The sequence below is a fragment of the Podarcis filfolensis genome (genome assembly GCF_964270895.1).
Source record: "Podarcis filfolensis genome assembly, chromosome: 7".
NCBI lineage: Eukaryota > Metazoa > Chordata > Lepidosauria > Squamata > Lacertidae > Podarcis > Podarcis filfolensis.
In genome coordinates, this window is record NC_139603.1 from 6,622,063 (window position 1) to 6,648,467 (window position 26,405).

Consider the following 26,405-nt stretch of genomic DNA (forward strand, 5'->3'; position numbering starts at 1 on the left):
GATTCAAATGACACTTTTAACTGCCTTTATAGCAAGCTGCCGGAGGAATTTTTTTTTGCTTGATAATGCTTGTGCTTTTTTCACTTGATGATGAAGAAAGGGTTTCACTTTCAGCTTGTATCTTGTATGAATCTCTAAATGTGCGTAAAATAATTGTAGCAAAACCACTGGCCATTGAGGCTTTTGAAATGTTGCACTGTTGGATTAAAACACTGTGAAAGTTGATGGAAAATACATTTATGGGAAGTGTTGATTTCAGCAGCTGTCCTTTGTTAAACAGATTCCTAGTTTTCATTAGTACAATTCCAGCAGGTGTGCTGAGGCTGGTGGTTGACTGTGAGCGTACTTCACTGACACCATTATGCATGTTGTAGATTCTGAGTCGTAGCTTCCATGGTTCACTGGACTCAGCGATGCTACATGACACATGGCGTTTGCTTAAGAGTGGTGAGGGCAAGTTTTGTATTGACAACCTGCATTTCAATGTTTTCCTTCTGAGGGAATCTCAAATAGAATAAAGTTGATGTAGCAAATTTCCATCCTTTTGGGGTATGCAAAAATGAATAATAAAACACATTTGCAGCAGCCATCTGTGAACCCAGTATAGCTGTGGTGATGGACACAATTGGTCTTCTTGGTTCCTACAATGTTGACTTTGTCATCTAAATAAGTTCCTAACCTGATGAGGGAGTGACCTGAAACATGGCATTTGTGACATCTGTCTTACCTATTTCCCCCTGATAAAGGTAGACAGTTTTCTGCGATGACAAAATCAAGAGGGGGTGGGCAATGGTCACTACTATGTCTGGGGAAACTGTGTATTATCATTGAAGTCAATGAAAATGTGACAAAAATGCTTTTTTTCCTCGTACAAATAAATGATACATACCAAATTGTTTTTGAAAGTGTGTGCTGTAAACTTGTTACTTTCTTCGCTTTGTGTGTGTTTTCTTGCACGGAAAGACAACCTTCTCTTCATTTTTTTTAGCTCTGTGGGTACATTTGCTCGCGCTCTAGACTGCAGCAGTTCTGTTCGGCAGCCAAGCTTACACATGAGTGCTGCAGCAGCATCTAGGGATATCACACTGGTAAGAATTTAAGAAAATAAATCCTAATGCTGGATTTTCAGTTAAAAGTAATACCTCTCTAGCATAATGGCAAAAAGAGAGTAATGTATCAGATTGAAAACACTGGAAGAGTCCTGAAGCATTTTACATTGGTGTCGTTTGTGTGCTTAAGAGACAGTTCAGTTAGGAGCCAATTGGAGCTGTGAATCTAACACACACAAAAAATCTAGGATGTACATGGTAAATTTTAAGCTCGTGATCATTTACAATGCTTAATTAAATGATTTGTATGACTGATGTGGAGTTTATTAATTGGGAAGGGGTTTCCGGTACCAGTTCAACAGAATTTAACCCCTACTCACTGGTGTTCACCGGGTGGTTAAATCCTGTCCAGTTGGGCAGTTCAGTGCAAACCATTGAACCACTGCTCCCGTGAAGGTTTCTGCCTTAGTTTAAGCAATACCTTGCCCATGTTAAAACAAAGGAGGGGGGAGAGCTTTGTTTTAGCAGCAACTTTGGAGTCCTGACCAGATGTCATTGTGACGTCGGGTGATTTCCCCACCCACCTGTCAAAATTTGGCCTGGTAAGGATTTGGCCTGTGGAGCCAAAAATATTCCTCATGCCAGCATTAGAGGATGATGATTATGATGATGATGATAATAATAATAATAATATATTCCTTCCAGTAGCATTACCCTGCCCATCTGTCTGGGTTTTCCCAGCTACTCTGGGTGGCTTACAGCATATATAAAAACATAATAAAACATCAAACAGCCCCCTGATATGTATCAGTCCCCTAGTTTCATTCATAGCTTTTTATTTTGAAATGTGTTGCATTTTTTTATGTATTGGGAACTTCTTTTTTTTTACACTTTGTATTTGGTTTGTTTTATGTAGTTCCATGCCATGGATACTTTGCACAAAAACATCTATGACATTTCCAAGGCAATTTCTGCCCTTGTGCCCCAGGGTGGGCCTGTCTTGTGCAGGGATGAGATGGAGGAATGGTCTGCTTCTGAGGCAAATCTCTTTGAAGAAGCCCTTGAAAAATATGGAAAGGATTTTACTGATATTCAGCAAGATTTTGTAAGTAGACAAACGGCATTGCACATCTAGAAAATCACGGACAGCATTCTCCAGTTAAAGAAATTAGGGCAGTATTCATCTAAAGAGGTGTGTAAGCAGAACATCTTCCATTTGTGCAGTGGCAAATTCGCTTCCCCATGTGTCCCATGCCATTTCCAAATTGCTGCTATAGTTTAGGGATACTGAGTTACATGCTTGGGGGATAAGCCGAATGCTGTGGACGTAAGCACATCTTGATTTAAGTAAGGCTTTTGACAACGTCCCCCATGATATTCTTGCAAGGAAGTTGGTAAAATGTGAGCTTGACAATGTAACCCTTAGGTAGATTTGTAGCTGGTTGACTGACTTAACCCAAAGACTACTCATTAGTGGTTCATCCTCATCCTGAAAAAAAGTTAGAAGTAGGGTGCTGCAGGGTTCTGTCCTGGGTCCATTGTTGTTCAACGTCTTTATAAATGACTTGAAGGAAGGATTTGAGGGGCTGCTCATCGAATTTGCAGATGACACCAGACTGGGAGGGGTAGCTAATGTCACAGAAGACAGAATCATAATTCAAAATAACCTTAACAGATTGGAGAACTAGGCCCAAACTAACAGAATGAGTTTCACTAGGGACAAATGTAAGCTTCTGCACTTAGGAAGGAAGAATCAGCTGTACAAATATAAGATGGAAGACTCCTGGCTTACCAGTAGTACATATGAAAAGGATATAGGAACCACAAGCTTAGCATGAGTCAACAGTGTGATGCAGCAGCAAAGAAAGCTAATGCCATTCTAGGCTGCATCAACAGAAGTCTAGTGTCCAGCTCAAGGGAAGTAATAGTACCACTCTGTTCTCCCTTGGTCAGACCACACTTGGAATACCATGTCCAATTCTGAGCACCACAATTTAACTCATAGAATCCTAAAATCCCCCTGCAATGCAGGAATCTCAACTAAAGCATCCATGACAGATGGCTATTCAACCTCTGTTTAGAAACCTCCAAAGAAGGAGAAGTTTGTCTCACCATCTTCTGGAAGGTGTGCAGAGGAGGGCGGCCAAGATGATCAAGGGTCTGGAAACAGTTGAAGGAGCTGGATATGTTTCGCCTAGAAAAGAGGAGATTGAGAGCCATCCTCAAATATCTAAAGGGCTGTCACATGGAAGATGGAGCTAGTTTGTTTTCTCCTGCTCTGGAGGGTAGGACTCCGACCAATGGCTTCAAGGTACAAGAAACGACTAAACATCAGGAAAAACTTTCTGACAGTAAGAAGAAGAAGAAGAAGAGTTTGGATTTGATATCCCGCTTTATCACTACCCTAAGGAGTCTCAAAGCGACTAACATTCTCCTTTCCCTTCCTCCCCCACAACAAACATTCTGTGAGGTGAGTGGGGCTGAGAGACTTCAAAGAAGTGTGACTAGCCCAAGGTCACCCAGCAGCTGCATGTGGAGGAGCGGAGACAAGGACCCGGTTCACCAGATTACGAGTCCACTGCTCTTAACCACTGCACCACACTGGCTCTCAGTTGGTGTCCGACAGTGGAAAGGTCTTCCTAGAGAGATGGTGGACTCTCCTTCCTTGGAGGTTTTTAAACAGAGGTTGGATGGCCATCTATCAGGGATGCTTTAGTTGAGATTCCTGCATTGCAGAGGGTTGGACTAGATGAACCTCGGGGTCATTTCCAGCTCTTAAGATTTTAGGATTCTATGAGTTCTGGTACCATTTTCCCAGCTGGAAATGCATTGTGAAAAGCCAATGGTGATCAAGGCTTTAAAGGTTTAGTCTTAGGAGGCTGGAACAGATTAGACATTGTACTTGTTTCTAACATCATCTAGAACATTGTACCTGAGGCATGTTGGAAATCATACGACTATGTGTGAGATGCAGCCCACAGGGCCTCCATACTGGGACTGAAACCACCCCAGTTTGGCTCTGCAGTACATCCTTGCACAGCAACTAGGTTGATAAAACAGCTTTTACTGGTGTTTTTTAAGCCTAATTGATGCATGGGGAAAGTGAAGGGGGAACACAAAGCTAGATAAAGAAGAGTTAACTCACTTCTGCAACATCTAGCTTTGTGGCAGTTGGGTTGGTATGTGCTTGGGAACTTCTGAGTTCTCACTTTTTGCTATTAAAGTCTTTTGTTCCCAGGATGTTGTAGATTTGACACCTCATGGGCTTTTTTTGGTTTTGTTTATATGTGTTCTTAGCTTCCATGGAAGTCCTTAACCAGCATAATTGAGTACTACTATATGTGGAAAACAACAGATCGATATGTTCAACAGGTAAGAACAATGTAGTTACATTTCTCAAAACAGATGCTTCTAACTTCTAATTGCAATCTATTGTAGTAGTCTTTATAATCCTATATACTCAGTTTTGCTGACATTTGATGAATGATTAGAAACTTGTAACTCCTTTTTGAGTGGGTGAACATGACTGGCAGATGTCTCATTAAGGTGGGGGATGTCTGGATTGACTTTGGGTGGAACTCTCCAACTCAGAGATCTCTTCTGGAAAAAGCATAGGAGGGTCATTTGCCACTGAGACTAACAAAAAACTATTGTGTTCAGTATGTTTTTAATTAGCTGTTTCTTACCTATTTTCTTATTATTGAAACTTCGCAGTGGAATTCGATATTTTCCCACTGTCGTAGCAGATAAATTATTTGAAGTCTTATGGTTACATGTGTCTTTAGGAACATGCATATACCGTATTTTTTGCGCTACAATATGCACTTTCCCCCTCCTAAAAAGTAAGGGGAAATGTGTGTGCGTCTTATGGAGCGAATGCAGGCTGCATTGCTTTCGCTGAAGCCAGAATAGCAAGAGGGATAGCCGCGCAAAGCCTCTTCAACAACATTTGATTCAGAATATTTTTTTTCTTGTTTTCCTCCTCTAAAAACTAGGTGCGTCTTATAGAGCGAAAAATACGGTATACCTGATCTACACATGAACCCCCAAGCACAGTGTAGTGTCATGGTTAGAGTGTTAGACCTGGGAGACCAGGGTTTGAATCCCCACTCAGCCATGAAGCTCACTGGGTGACCCTGGGCCAGTCACCATCTCTTAGCCTAACCTACATCACATTGTGGTTGTGAGGATGAAATCATAGAATTGTGGAGTTTGAAGGGTCATCTAGTCCAACCCCCTGCAATGCAGGGGTCTCAAATGAAGCATCCCTGACAGATGGCAATCCAAGCTCTGCTTAAAAACCTCCAAGGAAGGAGAGTCCACAACCTCCAGAGGGAGACAGTTCCACTGTCAAGCAGCTCTTAATATCAGAAAGTTCTTCCTGATGTTTAGTCAGAGTCTCCATTCTTGTAACTTCTACCTCCTGTGATCTTCCATGTATTGCCTTAACTGAGTGGTGTGCAATTGGTTCAGTTTCTTTGCAGGGCTCTAGCCATGATTGAAATCTGTTGCTTTAATTTCTTATGGTATGAATTCATTTCTTTAATGTACTGATTAATATTTTCAGCCCTGCTGATCAGTAATATTCAGAAACTACTTTATAAATCCATGGTGCTAACATAAAGGGATGAACTGCAGCCCTTGTTTCCTCAAGGTGAATTGACTTTTTGTATACCTAGAGAGGTATTTGTTGATGACAGGAAAAATGTATCAGATTTAGTTATAATTTATATGGATTGCTTTTATGTTCTAATTTTATTTTATTGTATTGTATTCAGAAAAGGTTGAAAGCTGCAGAAGCAGAAAGCAAGCTAAAGCAAGTATATATTCCTAATTAGTAAGTGCCTGTTATTATTATATATTTACAGATGGAATGAAAACATTATAGCCATTCTTACTTGTCTTGCAAACTTACGCATCTGAATTTTTAACCACGAAATAGATGTTACATTCTTTAACAGGGCAATCCAATGCATGCCTACTCTGAAGCAAGTCTTATTTTCTTCAAGGGATCTTAGTCCCATGGATGTGTGTACAGGACCGCAGCATAAATTTTGTAATGTTTGTTTCTGCTAAAAAGCTACACTTGTCTCAAAACCTCAACCAAAACAGCTTTGATTCTCCTATAGATCCCAGTATGGATTGTACATATGCAGGTTATCATCTCTTGTGAGACATTGTATTTGTTCTGTACTAAATCAAAAATGAAGCTTTGGTTAGAGAGAGGAAAACAAATTTTTGATCCATTGCTGTATGTGGGTGAGGGTGTCTTCATCCCGTCCCAGATGTGCACAGGGATGGGCTGTGTTTGCAACAGTGGCTTCACATTTTAAACCACTAACGTGAACATTCTATTAGAGATTCAGGTAGGTGGCCGTGTTGGTCTGACGCAGTTGAAATAAAATAAAAAAATAAGAAAATTGTCCAGTAGCGCCTTAGAGACCAACTAAGTTTGTTCTGGGTATGCACACTTCTTCAGATACCCAAAGAAGTGTATCTGAAGAAGTATGCATGCACACGAAAGCTTATACCCAGAAAAAACTTACTGTATTTTTTGCCCTATAGCACGCACTTTTCCCCCTCCAAAAATGAAGGGGAAATGTGTATGCGTCCTATGGGGCGAATGTACGCTTTCGCTGAAGCCTGGAGAGCGAGAGGGGTCAGTGCGCACCGACCCCTCTCGCTCTCCAGGCTTCAGGAAGCTATCTGCAAGCCTTGGGAGCCCGGCACGGACAGCAGCCTGCAGCCCGAAACTCGGGGAGCAGAGCGCACCCCGGGCTTTGGGCAGCTCTCCGCAAGCCTTGGGAGCCTGGTGCGACTTCCTGCTGGGCTCCCAAGGCTTGCGGACAGCAGCCTGCAGCCCGAAGCCTGGGGCGCGCTGAGCAGCATGCCCCGGGCTTCGGGCAGATATCCACAAGCCTGGGGAGACCTGCGGGAGTTCCTGCCGGGCTCCCAAGGCTTGCGGATAGCAGCCTGTTCTGGGGGCTGGGGTCGGGGAAAGCTCGGGCTTCCCCCACCCCAGCCCCGCGCCTGGGGGGGAAATAATTCCCCCCCTTTATTCCCCCCCCAAAACTAGGTGCACCCTATGGGCCGGTGCGTCCTATAGGGCGAAAAATATGGTAGTTGGTCTCTAAGGTGCTACTGGACAATTTTTTTATACTATTAGAGAAGAGCATAAGGAAGGACTGCTCTTCTCTCGCTCTCGCTTACTCTCATGCAGGGCTGCAAAGGCAGACACCAGCCACAAGCTCTTGACCTTTGGGAAGGGAAAAGAGGAAGAACTAAGCAGGGAAATAACTCGGAAGGGGAAAAGGTATCCAGGAACTTCTGGCACGTTCGGGCTGTTACAGGTTCAGACATTGAATACATTAGAAAAGAATGGAGTGGCTCTAGAATGATGGTTTCCAAACACACAAAGGTTGTTTTAAAAAAGCCTAGTCCTCCATGAATTTGTCTAATCCTCTTTTAAAACCAAGTTGGTGGTCAGTTCCATAGTTTAACTAGGTGCTGCACAAAGAAGTATTCATGTCAAGCTCACTGATCAGTAGTAACCTGGTTCTTCTTTCCCCCCTTTTTGAAGATGGTTCAGCGCCCAGGGAATTGGTGGTGGGACACTGAGGAGAGGTCATAGGGAGAGACTTGGGGGGAGGAGCTGGACGTTGAAGGAGCAACAGGGTTTAGTGGGCAGGAAGAGACAGGGAGCAGCAGTTCAGACTCGGAGGCTGAAGCAGAGGAGGGAAGTCAAGAGGCTGCAGAAGAATCCATGGAGTCCCCCCCTCCTGCTGTGACAAGCTTCCCTTCCCCTTGGTATCCCAAGAACACACAGAATGAGGAGGAGGGCAGAACAGAGGCCAGAGGTGCATAGACACAGCTTGAGATTGCTTGGGAAACATCTGGGAGAGGAGAAGCCTTAGAAAGGGTAGAAGGCAGGGACCTTCAGTCCTGGCAGCTGCTCCATAGGGGCAAGACCTGCTGGGGAGCGTTGCTGAGTTTTATGCCGTTTCCTTGAATAAAGCGTCAACTTCACGGACAGCAGAGCCGTGTCTTTTGTACTGACCTTTGTCTTTTTTTTTTTTAATAATATTTATTAAAGTTTCAGAAAAAAAATTACAAAAATAAGGAAAAATAAAAAATACAAAGTACAGAAAAAGTAAAAACAGTTAAAAAGAAATCCATCTTTCCATAACTTATCTTTCATTTACTTATTTCCTTGACCTCCTCACACCTCCCTTTTTTCTATTCTAGATCAATTGATTGTTTCAGCAAGTCCTTTCCATTCTTGTGTTTATCTTATTAATTTACCTTAATATATTGTAACTTTACATTCTGACCTGTTAACAATCCATTCTTCCTTAACCCTATATAACATTACTGCAAAAACCACATTGCTTCATTCCAACATCCTTTTAACATTCCTTAATTTTACAGTGTTTCTGTAGATAGTCTTTAAATTTCTTCCAATCTTCTTCTACCGACTCTTCTCCCTGGTCTCGGATTCTGCCAGTCATTTCCGCCAGTTCCATATAGTGTACTGACCTTTGTCTGACTCCAGCCCTGACAGTTATTGCTATTATTGCTTCAAAACTAAAACTCAAATTCAGGAATGAAGATAGCTATTGGTTTTTCTGTAAATTGTTGATCTTCTGTCGCTCTTTGAAAAACGGATCATGTATTTAATATGCTATAATGTAACATTGGTGCAGTGTTTACTATTTATTTCTTTATTGCATTTATTTATATCCCACTCTTCAGAACATAAATCTTTCCAGGCCAGGTTATAGGAAACATTAAACAATTATTTTTTTTAAAAAAAGCACAAATAATGAAAGCCAATAGAATCATTTCCAAAGTACAATTGATAGTAGAACTCCTGGAAGGGAGGATATTTGCATTTTGTGAAGAACAAATAAAGTTTGATAAAAACAAACAAACAAATGTGATACATTGTTTTGCTGAGATGTAGATGAAAATTCAATAATGCCTGTGGAACTTTAAACCGTGCCTGTGCAAATTTAAATTGCATGTATAGCTTTTAGACACCTGTTACTTCTCAATTATGTAGTTTTTTAACCATTTAGCACTAATAGATTTGACTGGGGGATTGATAGTTTCATTTGGCAGAAGAGGAGGGGGACTGGGTACACTACATTCTTCTCTAAGTTAGTGAAAATATTTTATGTTAGAACTATGGTAATAGAAATGGGAGATATTCAATATTTATTTACCATGTCTGAAGTATTAGAAGGTTGCATGTTCCCTTGGTTGTTGGCATCCGTCTCAGGAGACAGTGGAAGAGTGTGCCTTCGGGGGTGAAGTCAACCCATTGGAGAGTTACAGCACCTGCTGTGGCTGTATAGGCCGATAACAGGAGAGACATGTTTTGTTGCAGCGGGGGCAGGTGACGGCGTCTGGTGGTGCTGATGGCATTTCGCCCCATAAACTAACCACCCATTTCCTGTTTTTCATTTCTTTAAGTAACAAGCCAAACCCCAACCAGATCAATGTTAATAATATCAAGCCAGGAGTGGTAAATGGTACAGGAGTTCAGACACAGAACACGGGAACAGGACGAGCCTGCGAAAGCTGCTATAGTAAGTGATTTGTGAATGTAGCCCTGTGTGCAAGAAAAAGAAGCCCGTGAGGGGATGCAAGTCCAGCCTTATGTGCCCTTGTCTTTTTAGAGTAGACACATACAGTCATACCTTGGAAGTCGAACAGAATCTGTTCCAGAAATCTGTTTGATTTCCAAAACGTTTGGAACCCGTCAGACGTTCGGGTTCGAAAGAAAGTTCGCAAACCGGAACACTCACTTCCAGGTTTATGGCGCCCGGGAGCCAAAACGTCCGAATACCAAGGTGTACGACTATATTTTAAATCTGTGACTCAGGGCCAAACACTTACCACCTCCCCTCTTGTCCTGCTTCCCGGAGAAGCCTGGCTTGTCGACTGTGCCACGTTACTAAGAGAAGCACCACTAGGCCAGGAAGTGGTTGTATGATATGGGGCTGGTCCTATCACCATGTCCCCTGGCATCATTTGGTGCAGTAATGGAGGAGACTAAGGACAGGGGGGTTGCCATCTGAAGCCAGGAGAAAGACCACACTCAGATATCCCAGAAGGAAGAGGAAGCTGAAGATGCTAAAATCCCAGCATATCTATACCCTCAAAGCAAGCCTGGCAGGTGCAGATTCCTCTTAGGGAGAGCATATGGAGATTTCTAAATCTGACATATCTATGACCTGAATTGAACTGGCAACCCTTATCACAGAACAGGTAAAGGTAAAGGGACTCCTGACCATTAGGTCCAGTTGTGACCGACTCTGGGGTTGCAGCGCTCATCTCGCTTTATTGGCCGAGGGAGCCGGCGTACAGCTTCCGGGTCATGTGGCCAGCATGACTAAGCCACTTCTGGTGAGCCGCAGCGCACGGAAACGCCGTTTACCTTCCCGCCGGAGCGGTACCTATTGATCTACTTGCACTTTGACGTGCTTTCGAACTGCTAGGTTGGCAAGAGCTGGGACCGAGCAATGGGAGCTCACCCTGTCGTGGGGATTCGAACTGCCAACCTTCTGATCGGCAAGTCCTAGGCTCTGTGGTTTAACCCACAGCGCCACCCGTGTCCCGTTAGTATGACAGAATACTGTCAGGTTATTGATAATGAGAGGATACTGAATGAAAAGGAGGTGTTACTTAGGAGCAAAGCTTTGGCATAATTTCTTAACTTGTTTAGTTTCATTTATATGTATTTCTTAACCTAGAGTGGATCACAAAGTGTCCACAGGGGAATACATAATCTAAATCAGTAGGGCTTGGTCAAAATTGGGTCAGGAGTGGACAGACAGTTCAAACAATGTTTAACTTGACAAACAAGCACAATACTCCTGCTTTTGTTTCGTGAAGCATCCTTCTGCTTCCCTTTCTCACTCCCTTTTGCTGAGGAGCTATAGCAGGCTTTTGACCTCTGTACATGAGATTCTCAGGTCAGGGTTCCTTACTCCACTGCCCAGGCTAGACACTGAAAGATTTCCCAGCCCATCGTCCCATTTTATACCATGGGGTGGTTTTTAAAAAGAAAGGAAAAGTATCCCACCTCTAATGCTCTCAAATGCTCACTCTTGTCATAGAGCAGCTAGTCCAGGTTTTAAAAAAAACACAGCCAAAACTACACCCATTGTGTCACTGCTGAATTATTTGCTTCATTAATAATTATCTGAGGTGATAGATGCGCCTTTAGAAGTAATATTGATTTATCCCAGCATACACCTTCCTTCTAGGGACGCTGGTGGCGCTGTGGGTAAAACCTCAGCGCCTAGGGCTTGCCGATCGCATGGTCGGCGGTTCGAATCCCCGCGGCGGGGTGAGCTCCCGTCTTTCGGTCCCAGCTCCTGCCCACCTAGCAGTTTGAATGCATCCCTAAGTGCAAGTAGATAAATAGGTACTGCTTTATAGCGGGAAGGTAAATGGCGTTTCCGTGTGCTGCGCTGGTGCCGGCTCGCCAGAGCAGCTTCATCACGCTGGCCACGTGACCCGGAAGTGTCTGCGGACAGCGCTGGCCCCCGGCCTCTTAAGTGAGATGGGCGCACAACCCTAGAGTCGGACACGACTGGCCCGTACGAGCAGGGGTACCTTTACCTTTTTACACCTTCCAGATGGTGATGCCATGATTCCACAGTGAACATTGCCTTCAAATTATAAAATTGGTGCAATTATCTTGCAAATAATTACTAATGGGATGGTTGCTCACCTTCTGTACTTATCTCGCCACAGTAGTACTGTGATATAGCTTCTGATCTCTTTATATACCAGTTTGCTGAGTAAACTCACAAGGCGAGTAGTGCTAAGAAGGTAATCTTCCAGAGCATTATGCTAAAAATAGGGCAGTACTATGGAAGCTGCACTTTCTCACTTCTTGTTTTGAAAGTCAATAATCCTTTTTTGTTATTAAAAAGAAAGCACTGCAGAAAACATTGTTCTTTGTTTCACATAATGAAGCTGTGTGTTTACTGGTCTTGACTGGTTCTTCTAGTTTTCATAGAAGATTGAGCCATAAATTTATTTGCTAGACTGCTGCATCTACACAACGCAGTGCCACAAAGTCTGCCCAGCTTTCCATGTAGCCATAGGAATAATAATAATAATAATAATAATAATAATAATAATAATAGTAAATTATTTCTACCCTGCCCATCTGCCTGAGTTTCCCCAGCCACTCTGGGCGGCTCCCAGTCGAGTGTTAAAAACACAATACAGCATTAAATATTAAAAACTTCCCTAAACAGGGCTGCCTTCAGATGTCTTTTGAAAATAGGATAGCTGCTTATTTCCTTGACGTCTGATGGGAGGGCGTTCCACAGGGCGGGCGCCACCACTAAGAAGGCCCTCTGTCTGGTTCCCTGTAACCTCACTTCTCACAATGAGGGAACCGCCAGAAGGCCCTCAGCACTGGGAAGAGCCTTCTGAAGACCAATGCAGTTTGTCCTGCAGGTATGGGGGGGGGGGCGGGGAGTATTGCTAGTCAACCCGGGAAAGATGCAGATGGCACAGATTGAGCAAAAACACTTGCAGAAACTGATCCCCGTTTCCAGAACAAGCTTAAACATATTATTTTCTAAATGTGCTATTAAAATTAAGATATTAGTATGTTTCTGAACATGGCAAAGTACTTTTCCTGTTATAACACAAAAGTGAGCCTTTATTGCCATATACAGTGGTACCTCAGGTTACATACACTTCAGGTTACATACGCTTCAGGTTACAGACTCCGCTAACCCAGAAATAGTGCTTCAGGTTAAGAACTTTGCTTCAGGATGAGAACAGAAATTGTGCTCCGGCGGCGCGGCGGCAGCAGGAGTCCCCATTAGCTAAAGTGGTGCTTCAGGTTAAGAACAGTTTCAGGTTAAGTAGGGACCTCCGGAACGAATAAAGTACTTAACCTGAGGTACCACTGTACTGTAAAAGCAAGTTGCTGTCATATATTGGAAAGCTAGGTTGTTTATCTTTCGCAGTGGCAAAGAGTCTCAACAGATACAGCATGCAAAGGAGTCCTAATTGATACCTGCTTTTGCTGTTCCCAGTGACGCAGTCTCACCAGTGGTATTCTTGGGGTCCTCCTAACATGCAGTGTCGTCTGTGTGCATCTTGCTGGACCTACTGGAAGAAATACGGAGGCTTGAAAATGCCAACACGGCTAGATGGAGAACGGCCAGGGCCAAATCGAAACAATTTGGTAGGCACATTCACCATATTCCGTTAGTAAATCAATCCGCAGTTCACCACTGTGGTTTCTTAGGCCAAAAACAAAAAGATGAGGCAAGGTCTAAGGTGGACCAAGGCTCCTCCTCACAAATTTTCCTTTTCCCAGAGTCCTCACAGTGGACCCTTAAGGAACAATGGGAGCCCCAAGTTTGCCATGAAAACGCGACAAGCTTTCTATCTCCATACTACAAAGCTGACCAGGCTGGCCAGACGATTATGCAGGGACATCTTGCGTCCGTGGCACGCGGCACGGCACCCTCATATGCCTATCAACAGTGGAGCAATCAAAGCCGAATGTGAGTCTTTCTCGTCCTAATTGCATGATGTCTGCTTACATGCCTGACAAGAGCTTATGCTATCAGAATTGTAGTAGTAGTTGAATTGAGTTCAGTTCAGTTCAGTTCAGCTGAGGGAAATGGGATCTAAAGAAATTAGGCAAACTCTGACTCTCTTGACCTCTCTATGGTTGAGAGCTACTGGGGTAGCAGAAGGAAGAAAAATGGGGGAGAGAGTAAAATAGCTTGTCAAGCCATTACAGTGGTACCTCGGGTTACATACGCTTCAGGTAACATATGCTTCAGGTTACAGACTCCGCTAACCCAGAAATAGTACCTCGGGTTAAGAACTTTGCTTCAGGATGAGAACAGAAATCGTGCTCTGGCGGCGCGGCAGCAGCAGGAGGCCCCATTAGCTAAAGTGGTGCTTCAGGTTAAGAACAGTTTCAGGTTAAGAACGGACGTCTGGAACGAATTAAGCACTTAACCCGAGGTACCACTGTATAATGCTATAACATGCTCACAATTGGCGCTGCCAGCCCTGTAGCACAGTAGTGGAAGATCTGGGGGTGGGTGGAGAAAACTCCTCAGTTTGTGCTCACCAAGCCTGTAAAAGTACATTCCAAGCTGGGCAAGAGTACTTTTATTAAGGGCTGGGAATAATACTCCCAACATTGTGATTCAGGCCTAATTTGTATTAAATATTACTTTTTGTGCATTCCTTTTGTAGATTTCCTTTACGTTGAAATGCTTCAGAAAACTCTGGCTTTGGTGTCAAGAAGGCTGTTTGTTAGGTTTTTTTTTGTTAGCACGTAAATGAAGTCTTATTTGTTCCAATATTGTCTTCAGGTGCATCTCGTTTACCAGAAGCTTCAGAAGATTTGTTGCTATTAAAACATGTTGTCAGAAAACCTTTAGAAGCAGTACTTCGGTATCTAGGTAAATAGACTGCTGACTCCTATACATGCATTTTGGTGACTTCAAGTATAATATTATTCGCTAGCAAAAAGTGCCATATTTGACAGGCAGAAGAGGGTTAACTCAGTGTCCTTTCCCATGCTACCAAATCTGTTTCACCAGCTAATTCTGCCCACATCACAACATTGGCCCTAACTTTAATTTTCTCCATAGGAATAAACGACATTTCGCTTGTATGGGAGAAAGTCATGGGATGCCCATAGTATACAGATTGCACCTTACCACTATTGATCCCAGTCACTAAGCCAGCAGCCCTTGTTTGCATGTTCCCTGGGTTGATGCTTTTTCTTCCTCGTGCTAGATGGAACAGAATGTCAGGGTATAAATATCATACAAATAGAAGGATATAAGTGACAATGAGAGAGAGAGAGAGAACCACATGCAAAATAACAGAGATCTTGGAAGGATACCCTCGTTTTCAAAAGCTTTATTTCTCTCCTTAATATCTGCACATGAGGATGTCTCTTTCTTGGCCTAATGGTCTATGCGCTGCTTCTAAGGCAACTGTAGGGTCTGAATCCTGATTCAGCCTCTCTCACCTGCATACATATTTTGTTCTTTTTTTAAAATGTGGCACCCCTCTTCTTCCTGATTTATTCATGACTGGGTCAGAGTTGGGTTTAAACAAAGGAGTCTTCCACTGTCCTTTGTAATATGCTCCTAATACGCTGTTCTCACCATACAGAATCTCATCCCTGCTCTCTGAAACCTGATCCTGCTAAGAGTTTGTCTGGCTCCCTCAACAGTGTGCCTTGTGCTAAGTTTACGCCAGTGATTAACAATGGATCTCCAACGATCTTGGGGAAAAGAAACTACGAACAACAAAATGGGATGGATGGTAAGTATTTTCTGGTGCTAACGTGTTGCCAGTGTTTGCAGGTTAATTTTTAAGTCTGCCGGACTAATTGTCTTGGTAGCTTTTCATTTTCAGTGTTGCTAATATTTCTTTTGTCAGAACTGTTTAATACTTACCGTACTTTCTGTTTGAAAAATGTGTTCTTCCCAATTGCTATTGCCAGATAGTGCTTCAGAGCTTTCCATTATTTGAATATATAGAAATATATGTGTATTATCCACCCTTAAATATCATGGCTTCTGATCTTTAAAATCTAGCCTAGGATTGTTTAATTCATCAGAGAAGAAACGAGGTTAGTGTGGAGAAAGAGAGCACCCAGCACATTTAGACTTCATTGTGCTGATAGTAGTTGAGAATCCTTTTCTCTGCTGGAAAAAAATGTTTTCCTTTTAACTATATACAATTTACCTTAACCAAAATATGAAGGTGGGAAGAAACTTATGTCTAGAACAATGTCCCACAAAACATGGAGTACTGACTCCTTTACACAAACATAAATTTGTCTCCCCTTATTTGCTGGTGGCTGCTTTTAGCATGATCTGCTTGCAGGTGTTACAGAGCAGATGCATGAGAATGCTCTGGCCAAACAGGCTTGAGTGGCCAGGATTGCTTGGCCAGACATCCAAAGGGGGCCTTAGGTATGTAATACGCGGCACACTTTTTGTAGGTTTGACTAGTGTTGAACATTGTGAATGCTTTAAAGTAATCTGCAATAGTTCTAAGAGAAATACTGTAGTGGACTCTGCCCTGACGTGCAGCAGGGGGGGAGATGCCACGGAAAGCAATTTTAATGTGTAAGTTTGTTACATTGATTGATTGATTTATAGATTGATGAATCACTTGATAAAATTGATTGCTAAAACACCCCAAAACTATTTAACATCCAAAACCTGTATTAAATCAAGTCCAAGTCCAATACAGACTAGGATAAAAGCTCTGCTTAAAAGCTTTGTTGAAGAAGTAAGCCATCCAATGGAAGGTGCTAAAAAGATTAAGTCAGTTGTTACGCATAGCGAAGCAAAATTCAGCTGAATTCTTTTCACGGAATTGTAGAGTTGGAAGGGATCCCCGAGGGTCATCTATTCCAGCCCCCTGCAATGCAGGAATCTCAACTGAAGCATCCCTGACAGATGGCCACCCAAACTCTGCTTAAAAACCTCCAAGGAAGGAGAGTCCACCATCTCCCAAGGGAGACCATTCCACTGTCGGACAGCTCATACTGTCAGAAAGTTTTTCCTGATGTGTAGTTGGAATTTCCTTTCTTGTACCTTGAAGCCACTGGTTTGGATCCTACCCTCCAGAGCAGGAGAAAACAATCTTGCTCCATCTTCCATGTGACAGCCCTTTAGATATTTGAAGATGTCTCCTCCCAGTCTCCTCTTTTCCAGGCTAAACAGACCCAACTCCCTCAACTGTCCCTCATAAGGCTTGGTTCACAGACCCTTGATCTTCTTGGTCGCCCTCCTCTGCAACTCTCACCACAAAATTTCCAGTTACTTAAGAATGTGGAAGGACGCAGGTGGCGCTGTGGTCTAAACCACTGAGCCTCTTTGGCTTGCCGATTGGAAGGTCGGAGGTTCGAATCCCCGCGACGGGGTGAGCTTCCATTGCTCAGTCCCTGCTCCTGCCCACCTAGCAGTTTGAAAGCATGGCAGAGTGCAAGTAGATAAATAGGTATCGCTCCGGCGGGAAGGTAAATGGCGTTTCTGTGCGCTGGTCTGGTTTCGCCAGAAGCGGCTTAGTCATGCTGGCCACATGACCCGGAAAAACTGCAGACAAACATCGGCTCCCTTGGCCAGTAAAGTGAGATGAGTGCCGCAAATCCAGAGTCGTTTGCGACTGACTTATCTGTCAGGGGTCCTTTACTTTTACCTTTAAGATTGTGGAAGTTGTTGAACATTTCCCCCCCAACCATACAACCATATCTTCTATCTTAGATGTGCTATCCTGTTAATTTTTTTGACAAAGCAAGCAAACACCTGCACAGGTAACATGTCATTTGTTTAAGTTAAGCTTTTGAAATAATGCAATTCTGATTGTTGATCTTTATGTTCACTGTGTTCTACCAGGCCCCGTGAAGAAGCGCCTTTTGATGCCAAGCAAGGGTAAGATTACGGAGTTGTTCTCAGCTTGTGCTTGGACAGTGTAACCTTTTCTTGATTCATCCGCTGACTTTTCAAGTTTGCTTCTTTGTGCTTGTGACCACCCATTTCGTATTATGTGTACATGTTGTTTTTGTGACTTCTAAATACATCGCCTCCCTTCATAGTTTCCCATGCGGTATTAACCCACCATTATCAGTTTAACTGCAGCTGATAAAAATATCCCGATTTAGCAACCCTTCTGACATATGTTTGAGTTTTGGAAGGTCTCTGGAGGAAGGGTTTTTCATGATTAGAGAGCGGCCACCAAATCCTTCGCTGTACACAACCTTTTGCACAGGGGTGGGGAACTGTTTTTTCGACTGAGGGCCACATTGCCCCAGTTGAAAGCTGTTGGGGGCCTGACCTGGATCCAAAGTGGACAGGGCCAGACACGGGCATTATCACATGCTGCTAACACACAACCAAATGTGTACACGCACATGCAATCTTAACATATGCACAGACATGCACAGTTAATACAGGGCTGCATCTTCTCCCCTGCTCCTACTACAGATTTTTTAAAACCCTCCTACTGAAGCCAAGAGGAGTCATTCCCCCCCCCAAAAAAAATCTTAAATATGGAGCAGTGGGGTCTAAATGTAAAGCCTAAGTGTGGAGCAGGGTGGAGAGGGCGGTTGCAGATGCAGAGATAAAGTTTAACCCTTCCTTACCCAGCTGCAACTTTCCCAGTGCCACCTCTCACTTAAGCTTCAATGGTAGGTTTTTAAAAGCCTGACTATGGTGCCAAGATAAGGAGGCTTTGGGCTGTATCTGGCACACAAGACTGGTCGTTCATCACGCCTGCTGTAGTTTCTTGGGAGATGTGGTAGCTTCAGGCAGCAGTGATATTTTCTGCCAAAATTATTTAAGACTTTATAGGTGAAGAGCAGCAACTTGAATTTTGTCCAGAAGAAAACCTGTATAGGTGGAATTCTTCCTTGGGTGACTGTTCTGAGCAAAAGGGTGATATGTACATTTCAAAATAAAGAGTCTTGCAAGAGGATAGCCATGCTTGTCTGTTGCAGGACGGTTTGGCAAACCTATTATAGCACAAGCTGCCATGGATTCCAGTGTACTTCGCCTGATGCATGAAGATTCATCCTCAGCTGGCAGGAATATGTGCATATAAGTGTAGAAAAAATGTACAAAAAGAATAGTAAGCATTAATTAAGCTTCCATTCTTAACAGCTTTAATCAGCAACTAAGCTGTCATTCCTTGGTGACTCCTCTTGGTATGACGTCTCAGAAGAAGTCTTCAGGTCTGTCTGTCAAGGGTGTGTTGTGGTAGTAAAGCCTCAAGAGCAAGCAGTACGAAGCGTACTTGTTTTTGCCAATAGGCAGCGTATGGCATAATTGCAACCCGATGATGCAGTAGCCCTATAAGGCTGAGAAAGGCATTGACTAGGAAAGGGATTGCTTCTCACTTTAGGTTGGAATAGAATACACTCATCATGATTACCTCATTCGTGCCTCGATTCTGTTTCACTGACTAAATGAGGAGGGAGATGAACAATGTCTCATAGAATCATAGAACTGGAGAGCTGGAAGGGAGCCTGGGGTCATCTAGTCCAACCCACTGCAATGCAGGAATCTCCGCTAAAGCATCCAACCTCCGCTTGAAAACCTCCAAGGAAGGAGAGCCCACCACCTTCCGAGGGAAGTCCGTTCCACTGTTGAACAGCTCTTACCATCAGAAAATTCTTCCTGGTGTTTAGTCGGAATCTCCTTTCTTGTAACTTGAATCCACTGATTCAGAAAACAAATTTGCTCTTCTATGTGACAGCCCTTGAGATATTTGAAGATGGCTGTCCCATCTCCTCTCAGTCTCCTCTTATCTTATCTTGAATTGCATAAACTCATTTTTTAAACTTTAACCACCTTTTGTGTGGGAGGGATATGCAACATTAAAACTCAACATTAGTTTTAAAAGAATTAATTAGAAATTTATGCGTGCACACAGTATCACAAAATATCAATCGCATAGAGGAATAGCGCTAAAATAATAAAACGGAAAGAGCAATCAATTAAATTCTTTGAGCAGGTGTCTCTTTGACATCTGAAGGCCTTGGTCCAAGTTCCACGATCGAAGAAGATACTGTGGGCATCTACTAGGAGCAGAGAAGTTAGTCAAGTTTTATTCTTTACAGTTCAAGATCCACGCCTGATGGACTTTGGGAGGTCATTTTGCATTGTGGGGGCCTTACAAAAAAAGGAGCCAGCTCCTAGTAGCTGCTCACCATCGATTCCTCAGCCGTGGATGGTAAACGGACCTACAGGGGAGAATATTTGAATGAGAGATCCTTAAGATACCCAGATGCCAAGTTTAGGGCTTTAAATTTCAAAACCAGAACTTTGAATTGAGTCTCTTTCTAAAGGGTAGTTTCTGATGCCATCTTCATTTAATTTTACTCCTTCCACCATCAAGTTTTGTAGTCTAATGCCTTCTGCATATGCTAGGCATGAAATGAGGTTACCTCCAGAAAAAAATGGAGTTTTGTATACTTAAGTGTTGCCACCAGTATGTGAAAAACAGAAAGACCCAAAATGGCCTGACAAAGTTCCCTGTTTCTATAACCAATGGAACATTGAGGGCAGCTGAGTATATTCATTCATTCATTCATTTCATTTATTTTATTAATTTCTATACTGCCCATCATCTGAGGATCACAGGGCGGTTTACAGTATCAGTTGTGGGAAGCCCAGTAACTGAGTTACTGGCAAAACCAGCCCCTCATAGTCCAACTGATTATAGCAGAAATTGGGGGTTGTCCAGTAGCATAATTTAGGACTAGCCTGTAAGGGAGTGCAAGGGAGCCCCAGCTAAAAATGCACACTCTCACCTTGGCAGCAAAGCATAAAGGAAAACAGGAAGCAGCAGAAAAAAACGTTTAAAGTTGGTGGAAGTTTAGCAGCCGGGAAAGGAGGCAAGGGCAGTACAAGATGTTCTGGAACATAATTTGGGGCCATCCCATCCCATCTGGGCAGCAGGATCTACAAGGATGGCACGTATGCCCCCCCCAGGGAACACATTGCCTTTCACCACTGCTGTGGCAGAGGCAGCTGTGATGCTCTTCTTGAAGGCTGGATCTGCGGCCTCTGCTACTGCCACACACAGGCGCACCAGCACTGCAGTGGCCATCTTGTGTCCCGTGCCTGAGCTGTGGTGAGATAATTGGGAGAAGGGGCAAGATGGCACAGGCTCACTGAGGCTCCAGCCGATACTGGAGCTTAAGCAAGGTGGAAGGTACTGTTACAAAGGAGGAGGAGGCTAGAGCTGAGCGGGGCCAGGATCTATCGCTGCTGAGCCTCTTTCCCTTCCCCTCCCAATCAGAAGTGCTGCTTCAGTTCTGAAGACAGATTTTACTTCCACAGTCAAGACAAAGGCTGCCTCTTGAAGAGACTTAGATACGTTCAGCCCGGGGAAGAAATTTGAGCTGCACATGCACTGGCAGGTTTGGGGTAGGGAGAAGAGTCTCAGGTGAAAAGCAAAGTTCCCAGGGAGATTAATGAGGGGCAAGGCAGTTCTAAGATAGCCTGGTTCCAGGCAGTTTTGATCAGCATTCTGGCTTCGCCTGCATTCAACCGTTTGAGCAGTGGGCATTGTCTTTTGCTTGAGTCTCATACATTGTCTTGTACCTCTCCTGGGGTCACCAGAAGTCCCTGGATTGTTGTTGTTGATGGATTGTTCTGTACACTCTGAAATGCCGCTCCATTTTTGGAGCAATCCATCAGCACACCAAGAGATGTCAAAATCTGCCCAAGGAACTCTGTTCAGTCCACGTTGTTTGATCTAGCCACTAGAGGACAACTTGCTTAACACGGAGCTGTAGCGTGTGTGGGTTTATCAGAATGTTGTCCATGTTGTAAAACGTGAACTGCTGGAACACTTAAGAGGAGTTACGGAGGCCTAGCAGCCTGAGCGTGCATTTGAAGTGGCCGTAGCAGGTTTGGAAGGCCATTTTTCACTCACCATCATGCTCCTGTGATCTAAATCGGTGTATATGGCGGCAGGATGTTAACTGGTCAAACAACTGTTGGATGAGAGGCAGCCTGTGGTCTTCTTTAGTGCCTGATGCAGAGATGTAATTCTCCGGATTTGCTCTTGCTGCTGGAGATATCCTTGTGTGAGATGCTAAGGATCTGATGAACTCCTCCTGTCCAGAATGGGGCTGTATCACCAGCCAAACATCACAATATAGTGATACATTGGGAGGTTGAAAAGTGGAGGAACAAGCTGCATTGGCTCCGGCACCTTGTTAATTCTCCTTGACCTCTCAGTTGGCTTTTGATACCATCAGCCATTGTTTACTTCTGGAGCAGCTGTCTGAGTTGGGGATAGTGGTTTCCAGTGGTTCTGGTCCTACTTGGATGGTCGCTCCCAGAGAGTGATGCTTGGGGAGTGCTCTTCAGCCCCATGGAGCCTTCAAGGTGGAGGTCCTCAGGGCTCAGTTTTATCCCCCATGCTGTTTAACATCTGCATGAAACTGCTGAGAGGGGTTATCTGGAATTTGGTATGGCAGTGGAGTTTTCTTGCCTCAGTAATGGACTGGATGAGAGCCAATGAAACTCAATCCAGATAAAACAGAGGCACTGTGGGTGGTTCCCTAGACCAGATGGCTGGGAGATTGCCTGCTCTTGATGGGGTTTCCCTCTGAAGGAGCAGGTATGTGGCTTGGGGGTCCTCAGTGGTGTTGCATGCCTTCCATCAGCTTTGGCTGGTAGCCCAGCTGCACCCCTGTCTGGACAGGGACAGCCTAAGTTCTGTTGTCTATGCTCTGGTACCGTAACCTCTAGGTTAGATTACTGTAATATGTGACACATAGGGCTGCCTCTGAAGACAGTTCAGAAACTTCAGCTGGTGCAGAACTTGGCAGCCAGGATGCTCACCAGGGCAAGACGGTTGCAGCATATAACCCCAATCCTAGCCTGACTGCACTGGCTACCAGTTAGTTTCTGGGCTGGTTTTGACCTATATAGCCTTTGACCACTATACCTCTAGGACTGCCTCTCCCCATATGAACTGACCCAGACCCTGAGATCCTCCTCTGAGGCCCTTCTTCATGTGCCTCCTCCACATGAGGTCTGGAGGGCGGCAACACAAGAACGGGGTCTTTTCTGCAGTGGCTCCTTGTTTGCGGAAAGCTCTCCTCAGGGAGGTTCATCTGGCACATTCGGTATATATCTTTAGGTACCAGGCAAAACCATTCCTCTTCAGCCAGGCCTTTGGCTGATTAATAATCTACAGCCTTTAAAATGTGTTTATGGGAGGGGGAGTTTTTGTTTTGTTTTAACTATTTAGGTTGTGCTTTTATTTTGTGAACCACCCTGAGATCTTTCGATGAAGTGCTGTACAGTGGTACCTCAGGTTACATACGCTTCAGGTTACAGACTCCGCTAACCCAGAAATAGTGCTTCAGGTTAAGAACTTTGCTTCAGGATAAGAACAGAAATCGGGCTCCGGCGGCGCGGCAGCAGCAGGAGGCCCCATTAGCTAAAGTGGTGCTTCAGGTTAAGAACAGTTTCAGGTTTCAGGTTAAGAACAGACCTTAAATACTTAACCTGAGGTACCACTGTATATAAATCTAATAAACAAATGCATACATACCTATATACATAAATAACTGTAGCTGTGGAGAACTGCTACTTCATTGGCCCCCAGAGCATCTCACAAGACACTGTTAGAAAAGGGATGCTGGACTAAATAGATCTGATTCAGAGGTGGGACGGGCGTATATTTGAATCAGTTGGTAGGTTGCTATGTGACTTGCCGTAAATTGGCAAGGCTCCCAATTCTTTGACAAAAGCAAAAACAGAAAGGCTCCCAGTGAAACTAGAAATAGATTGTTGTGTGAAAGGAATGTGAACTCAGTTCTGGTACTAAACACCTTCCTTATGCCCAAGACACAGACTGAAACACAGTAAAGATTTCTGCTCCACTCCCCAAACTTTTTTTTTTAGAAGTAGGTTAATTCTTCACCGATAAACCACATATAAAACTGACTTTATGTCCAACCAAGAGAGAGAAAACTATTTTTAAGAGGGCAGGAGTTGGATTATTAATTCAGATCCCTCATTTAACGATGCCTCAGATACAATGGCTCAATGCCTGCCTCCTTTTGAGGCTGCCTTGCAAATAGCAGGATTTTCCCAATGTTTCCCAGAGGAAAATGTCAGTCTCTGTTAAGCTGAGCTGAGCCAAACCCTCAGCGTGTCAGATAACTAATGGTAGGCAGGCTGGTTGGCTGGCGGGCCAGGTAAGGAAGCCAATAAGTGCTTTCCTATAACTACTGCACACTTTCTCCTGCTGCTTTCATTGCCATTAATAAAGATGGACAGTATATTTAAATATTTTTGCAATTATTTTTAGATCACTTAAGGAGCTAATCTCATACATTTACCAAAGAAAGCAAATGTGAAAGCGTTTCCTGTTTTGGAAAGTGAGTCATTTTCAAACATTAGCCATGCTGTTTTTATTTTTGTGCTTTCTTTCTTTTTATTTTTCTCTTTGGAAAAGCAATGGTGTCTTACGAGCTCTATTCTCTTTCCTGTTTGTTAGGTCTGCCCAACCACGGACAAACCAGACAAATGGTAAGAGAATGTTCATCTAAAAAAAGATACAGTAGACCACCATCCCAAGCAGAAAGCTCTAAGGCAGGGGTAGCCAATGTCGTGACCTCCAGTTGTTGTTGGACTACAACTCCCATCAGCCCTAGCCACCATGGTGAATGGTCAGGGATGATAGGAGTTGTAGTCCAACCTCTTGAGGGTATCTCATTGGCTACCTCTGCTCTTAAGGTGCATTTCTGCCACTGCTTTTCTTAGCTGTGACTGCATTCTTTTTTTAATTAAAAAATGGCTCTGTGTATTCAAACAAGGAAGGGACCAAATAAACAAGGAAGGGACCAAATAAAATGATACACTAAAATGGATAAACACCTTTTGTTTGACGAGATCTTTTTACCTAGAAAACTTTTATGAAAGTGATTGATGTCAGTGCCTGGGCAAAGTATTCAGCCCACATATTTTTTGTACGTTTTGCAGGGGGGGTGCCTCTCCCCCAAGATTGTATTAATTTTTATAGAGTGGGTGATTCTAATTTTGCGGGGGAGAGGGGGATCTTATCTTTAAAATCAAGGTGACCAAGGCTTTTCTTCTACTAACAATAAAAAGCCTTGGCACCACTTCAAGCAGTGGCAGCCCAGCGTCATTCCTAAGTCAGAATTCCCAGGAAATTATGTTATGATGTAGAGCTTGCTCACCTGTAACACTAAGGCAAACCATGGATTAACACAAATGCAGGGGTTCACGGCCTCTTTATTCATTCTCTGGTCCTTGCCGCTGCTTCATTGCTGTGGACTAAGCTGTGGTTTGACTTGGTGTGTTATCTGAACCCCAAACAAGAAATACTAGATGTTAGTTAAAAAGGAGAAAAATACCTAGTATGGATTTGGGTTATTTATTAAAATGCTAGAAAGAGGAGATTTGCCTAAATCCTGGAAACCAGACAGAGTAGTTGTGCTGCTCCAACTGAGAAAGGATTTAGGCTCAGAAAGACCCATAAGCTTAATTATCCAGGAAATCAGCAGTATTGATAGCTAGGCTTAAGTCCATAGCTCATTATTTATCAGAAGAGGAGGCACTTAGCAGATGCTGTGAGACAGGTGTTTAAATTTATTTGCAGCCAGCAGATCATTATAACATTTTAAACAATTAACAATAACATCAATAAAAAGTCACATTAATACAACTGAATTACACAGAGTTATAATACTGAAAAATATATGTATCAAGCAACTGTAATAGATCAAATAAGGATGGCCATATTAAAAAAACCTTGCCGCTTGTCTCATGACTGACACATTGGTGCCCTGAAGGAAAGTGATCATAAGAGTCAAAGCAGATACAAGGGTTGGGCTGTAAAATAGGATATATTAGGTCTCCTAGCCACTTGATAAAAACTGCAGGAAAAAAGGACATGAATGCTACCCCAGCATTGTTACAAGGGAAACATCTATTGTTCACTGAGGTTTTATTGTATCTGCCGTCTAATAAATTAGAAGGGAGGGCATTCAGCCTTGGCACAGAGAAAGCTTTCCTATAATTCAGGGGAATTTTTTTAGGGGAAGTTTGGTAACCCCAATGACTGAGGGGAGCAGGGTCTCTACACAGTAGTTTTTAGTTTTTTCATAGAACTGTGGAGTTGGAAGAGACCACTAGGGTCATCCAGTCCAACCCTTGGAAGCTCTTGAAAACCTATATCCAAAATCCTCTGTTTAACCACTGATTTGGCACCCTTTAGGTCAGGGGTCAGCAAACTTTTTCAGCAGGGGGCCGGTCCACTGTCCCTCAGTCCTTGTGGGGGGCCGGACTATATTTGGGTGGGGGGGAATGAACGAATTCCTATGCCCCACAAATAACCCAGAGATGCATTTTAAATAAAAGGACACATTCTACTCATGTAAAAACACCAGGCAGGCCCCACAAGTAACCCAGAGATGCATTTTAAATAAAAGGACACATTCTACTCATGTAAAAACATGCTGATTCCCGGACCATCCGCGGGCCAGATTTAGAAGGTGATTGGGCCGGATCCAGCCCCCTGGCCTTAGTTTGCCTACCCATGCTTTATGTTCATGGTCAACAGGTCAGATGGTTATAGATCTGTTGAGGTGAAGGTGTTAAACATCATTCTCATACGAGGCCAGTATCGGTATTCTCACTGAATCCCTATAAAGACTTTGGCAAGGTGCAATGGGCCTTCCTACATAAACCACTGGCCGAGATAAATTTTGGAGCCAAATTTATGATTTTGGTGAACCAGGTGTCTTCACCATAAGATGGAGTTTGT

At 43.5% G+C, this 26,405-nt stretch overlaps 2 protein-coding genes and 1 long non-coding RNA gene across 9 annotated transcripts in view; 2 read left to right on the forward strand and 1 right to left on the reverse strand.

Annotated features, from left to right (window-relative positions):
* The window catches only part of MTA1 (metastasis associated 1), a 61,561-nt gene that overhangs the window by 27,911 nt on the left and 7,245 nt on the right, over positions 1-26,405 (forward strand). For 2 of the 5 annotated variants that reach the window (XM_083624667.1, XM_083624665.1), the window contains 11 exons: positions 989-1,088; positions 1,966-2,154; positions 4,347-4,421; positions 5,828-5,886; positions 9,525-9,640; positions 13,124-13,275; positions 13,411-13,600; positions 14,429-14,518; positions 15,243-15,395; positions 17,483-17,518; positions 24,114-24,145. In XM_083624667.1, the coding sequence (XP_083480793.1) occupies positions 989-1,088; positions 1,966-2,154; positions 4,347-4,421; positions 5,828-5,886; positions 9,525-9,640; positions 13,124-13,275; positions 13,411-13,600; positions 14,429-14,518; positions 15,243-15,395; positions 17,483-17,518; positions 24,114-24,145 (1,192 nt within the window). Of the gene's footprint in view, positions 1-988; positions 1,089-1,965; positions 2,155-4,346; positions 4,422-5,827; positions 5,887-9,524; positions 9,641-13,123; positions 13,276-13,410; positions 13,601-14,428; positions 14,519-15,242; positions 15,396-17,482; positions 17,519-23,924; positions 23,995-24,113; positions 24,146-26,405 lie in introns of all 5 variants that reach the window. The other 3 variants (XM_083624666.1, XM_083624668.1, XR_014550955.1) reach the window with 2 other exon arrangements.
* DGKH (diacylglycerol kinase eta) overlaps positions 1-26,405 on the reverse strand; it is a 764,231-nt gene that overhangs the window by 15,988 nt on the left and 721,838 nt on the right. The window lies entirely within an intron of this gene.
* LOC310767643 lies at positions 7,204-8,972 on the forward strand. The gene is made up of 2 exons (XR_014550999.1): positions 7,204-8,089; positions 8,567-8,972. It is a non-coding gene; the product is annotated as an uncharacterized lncRNA (long non-coding RNA).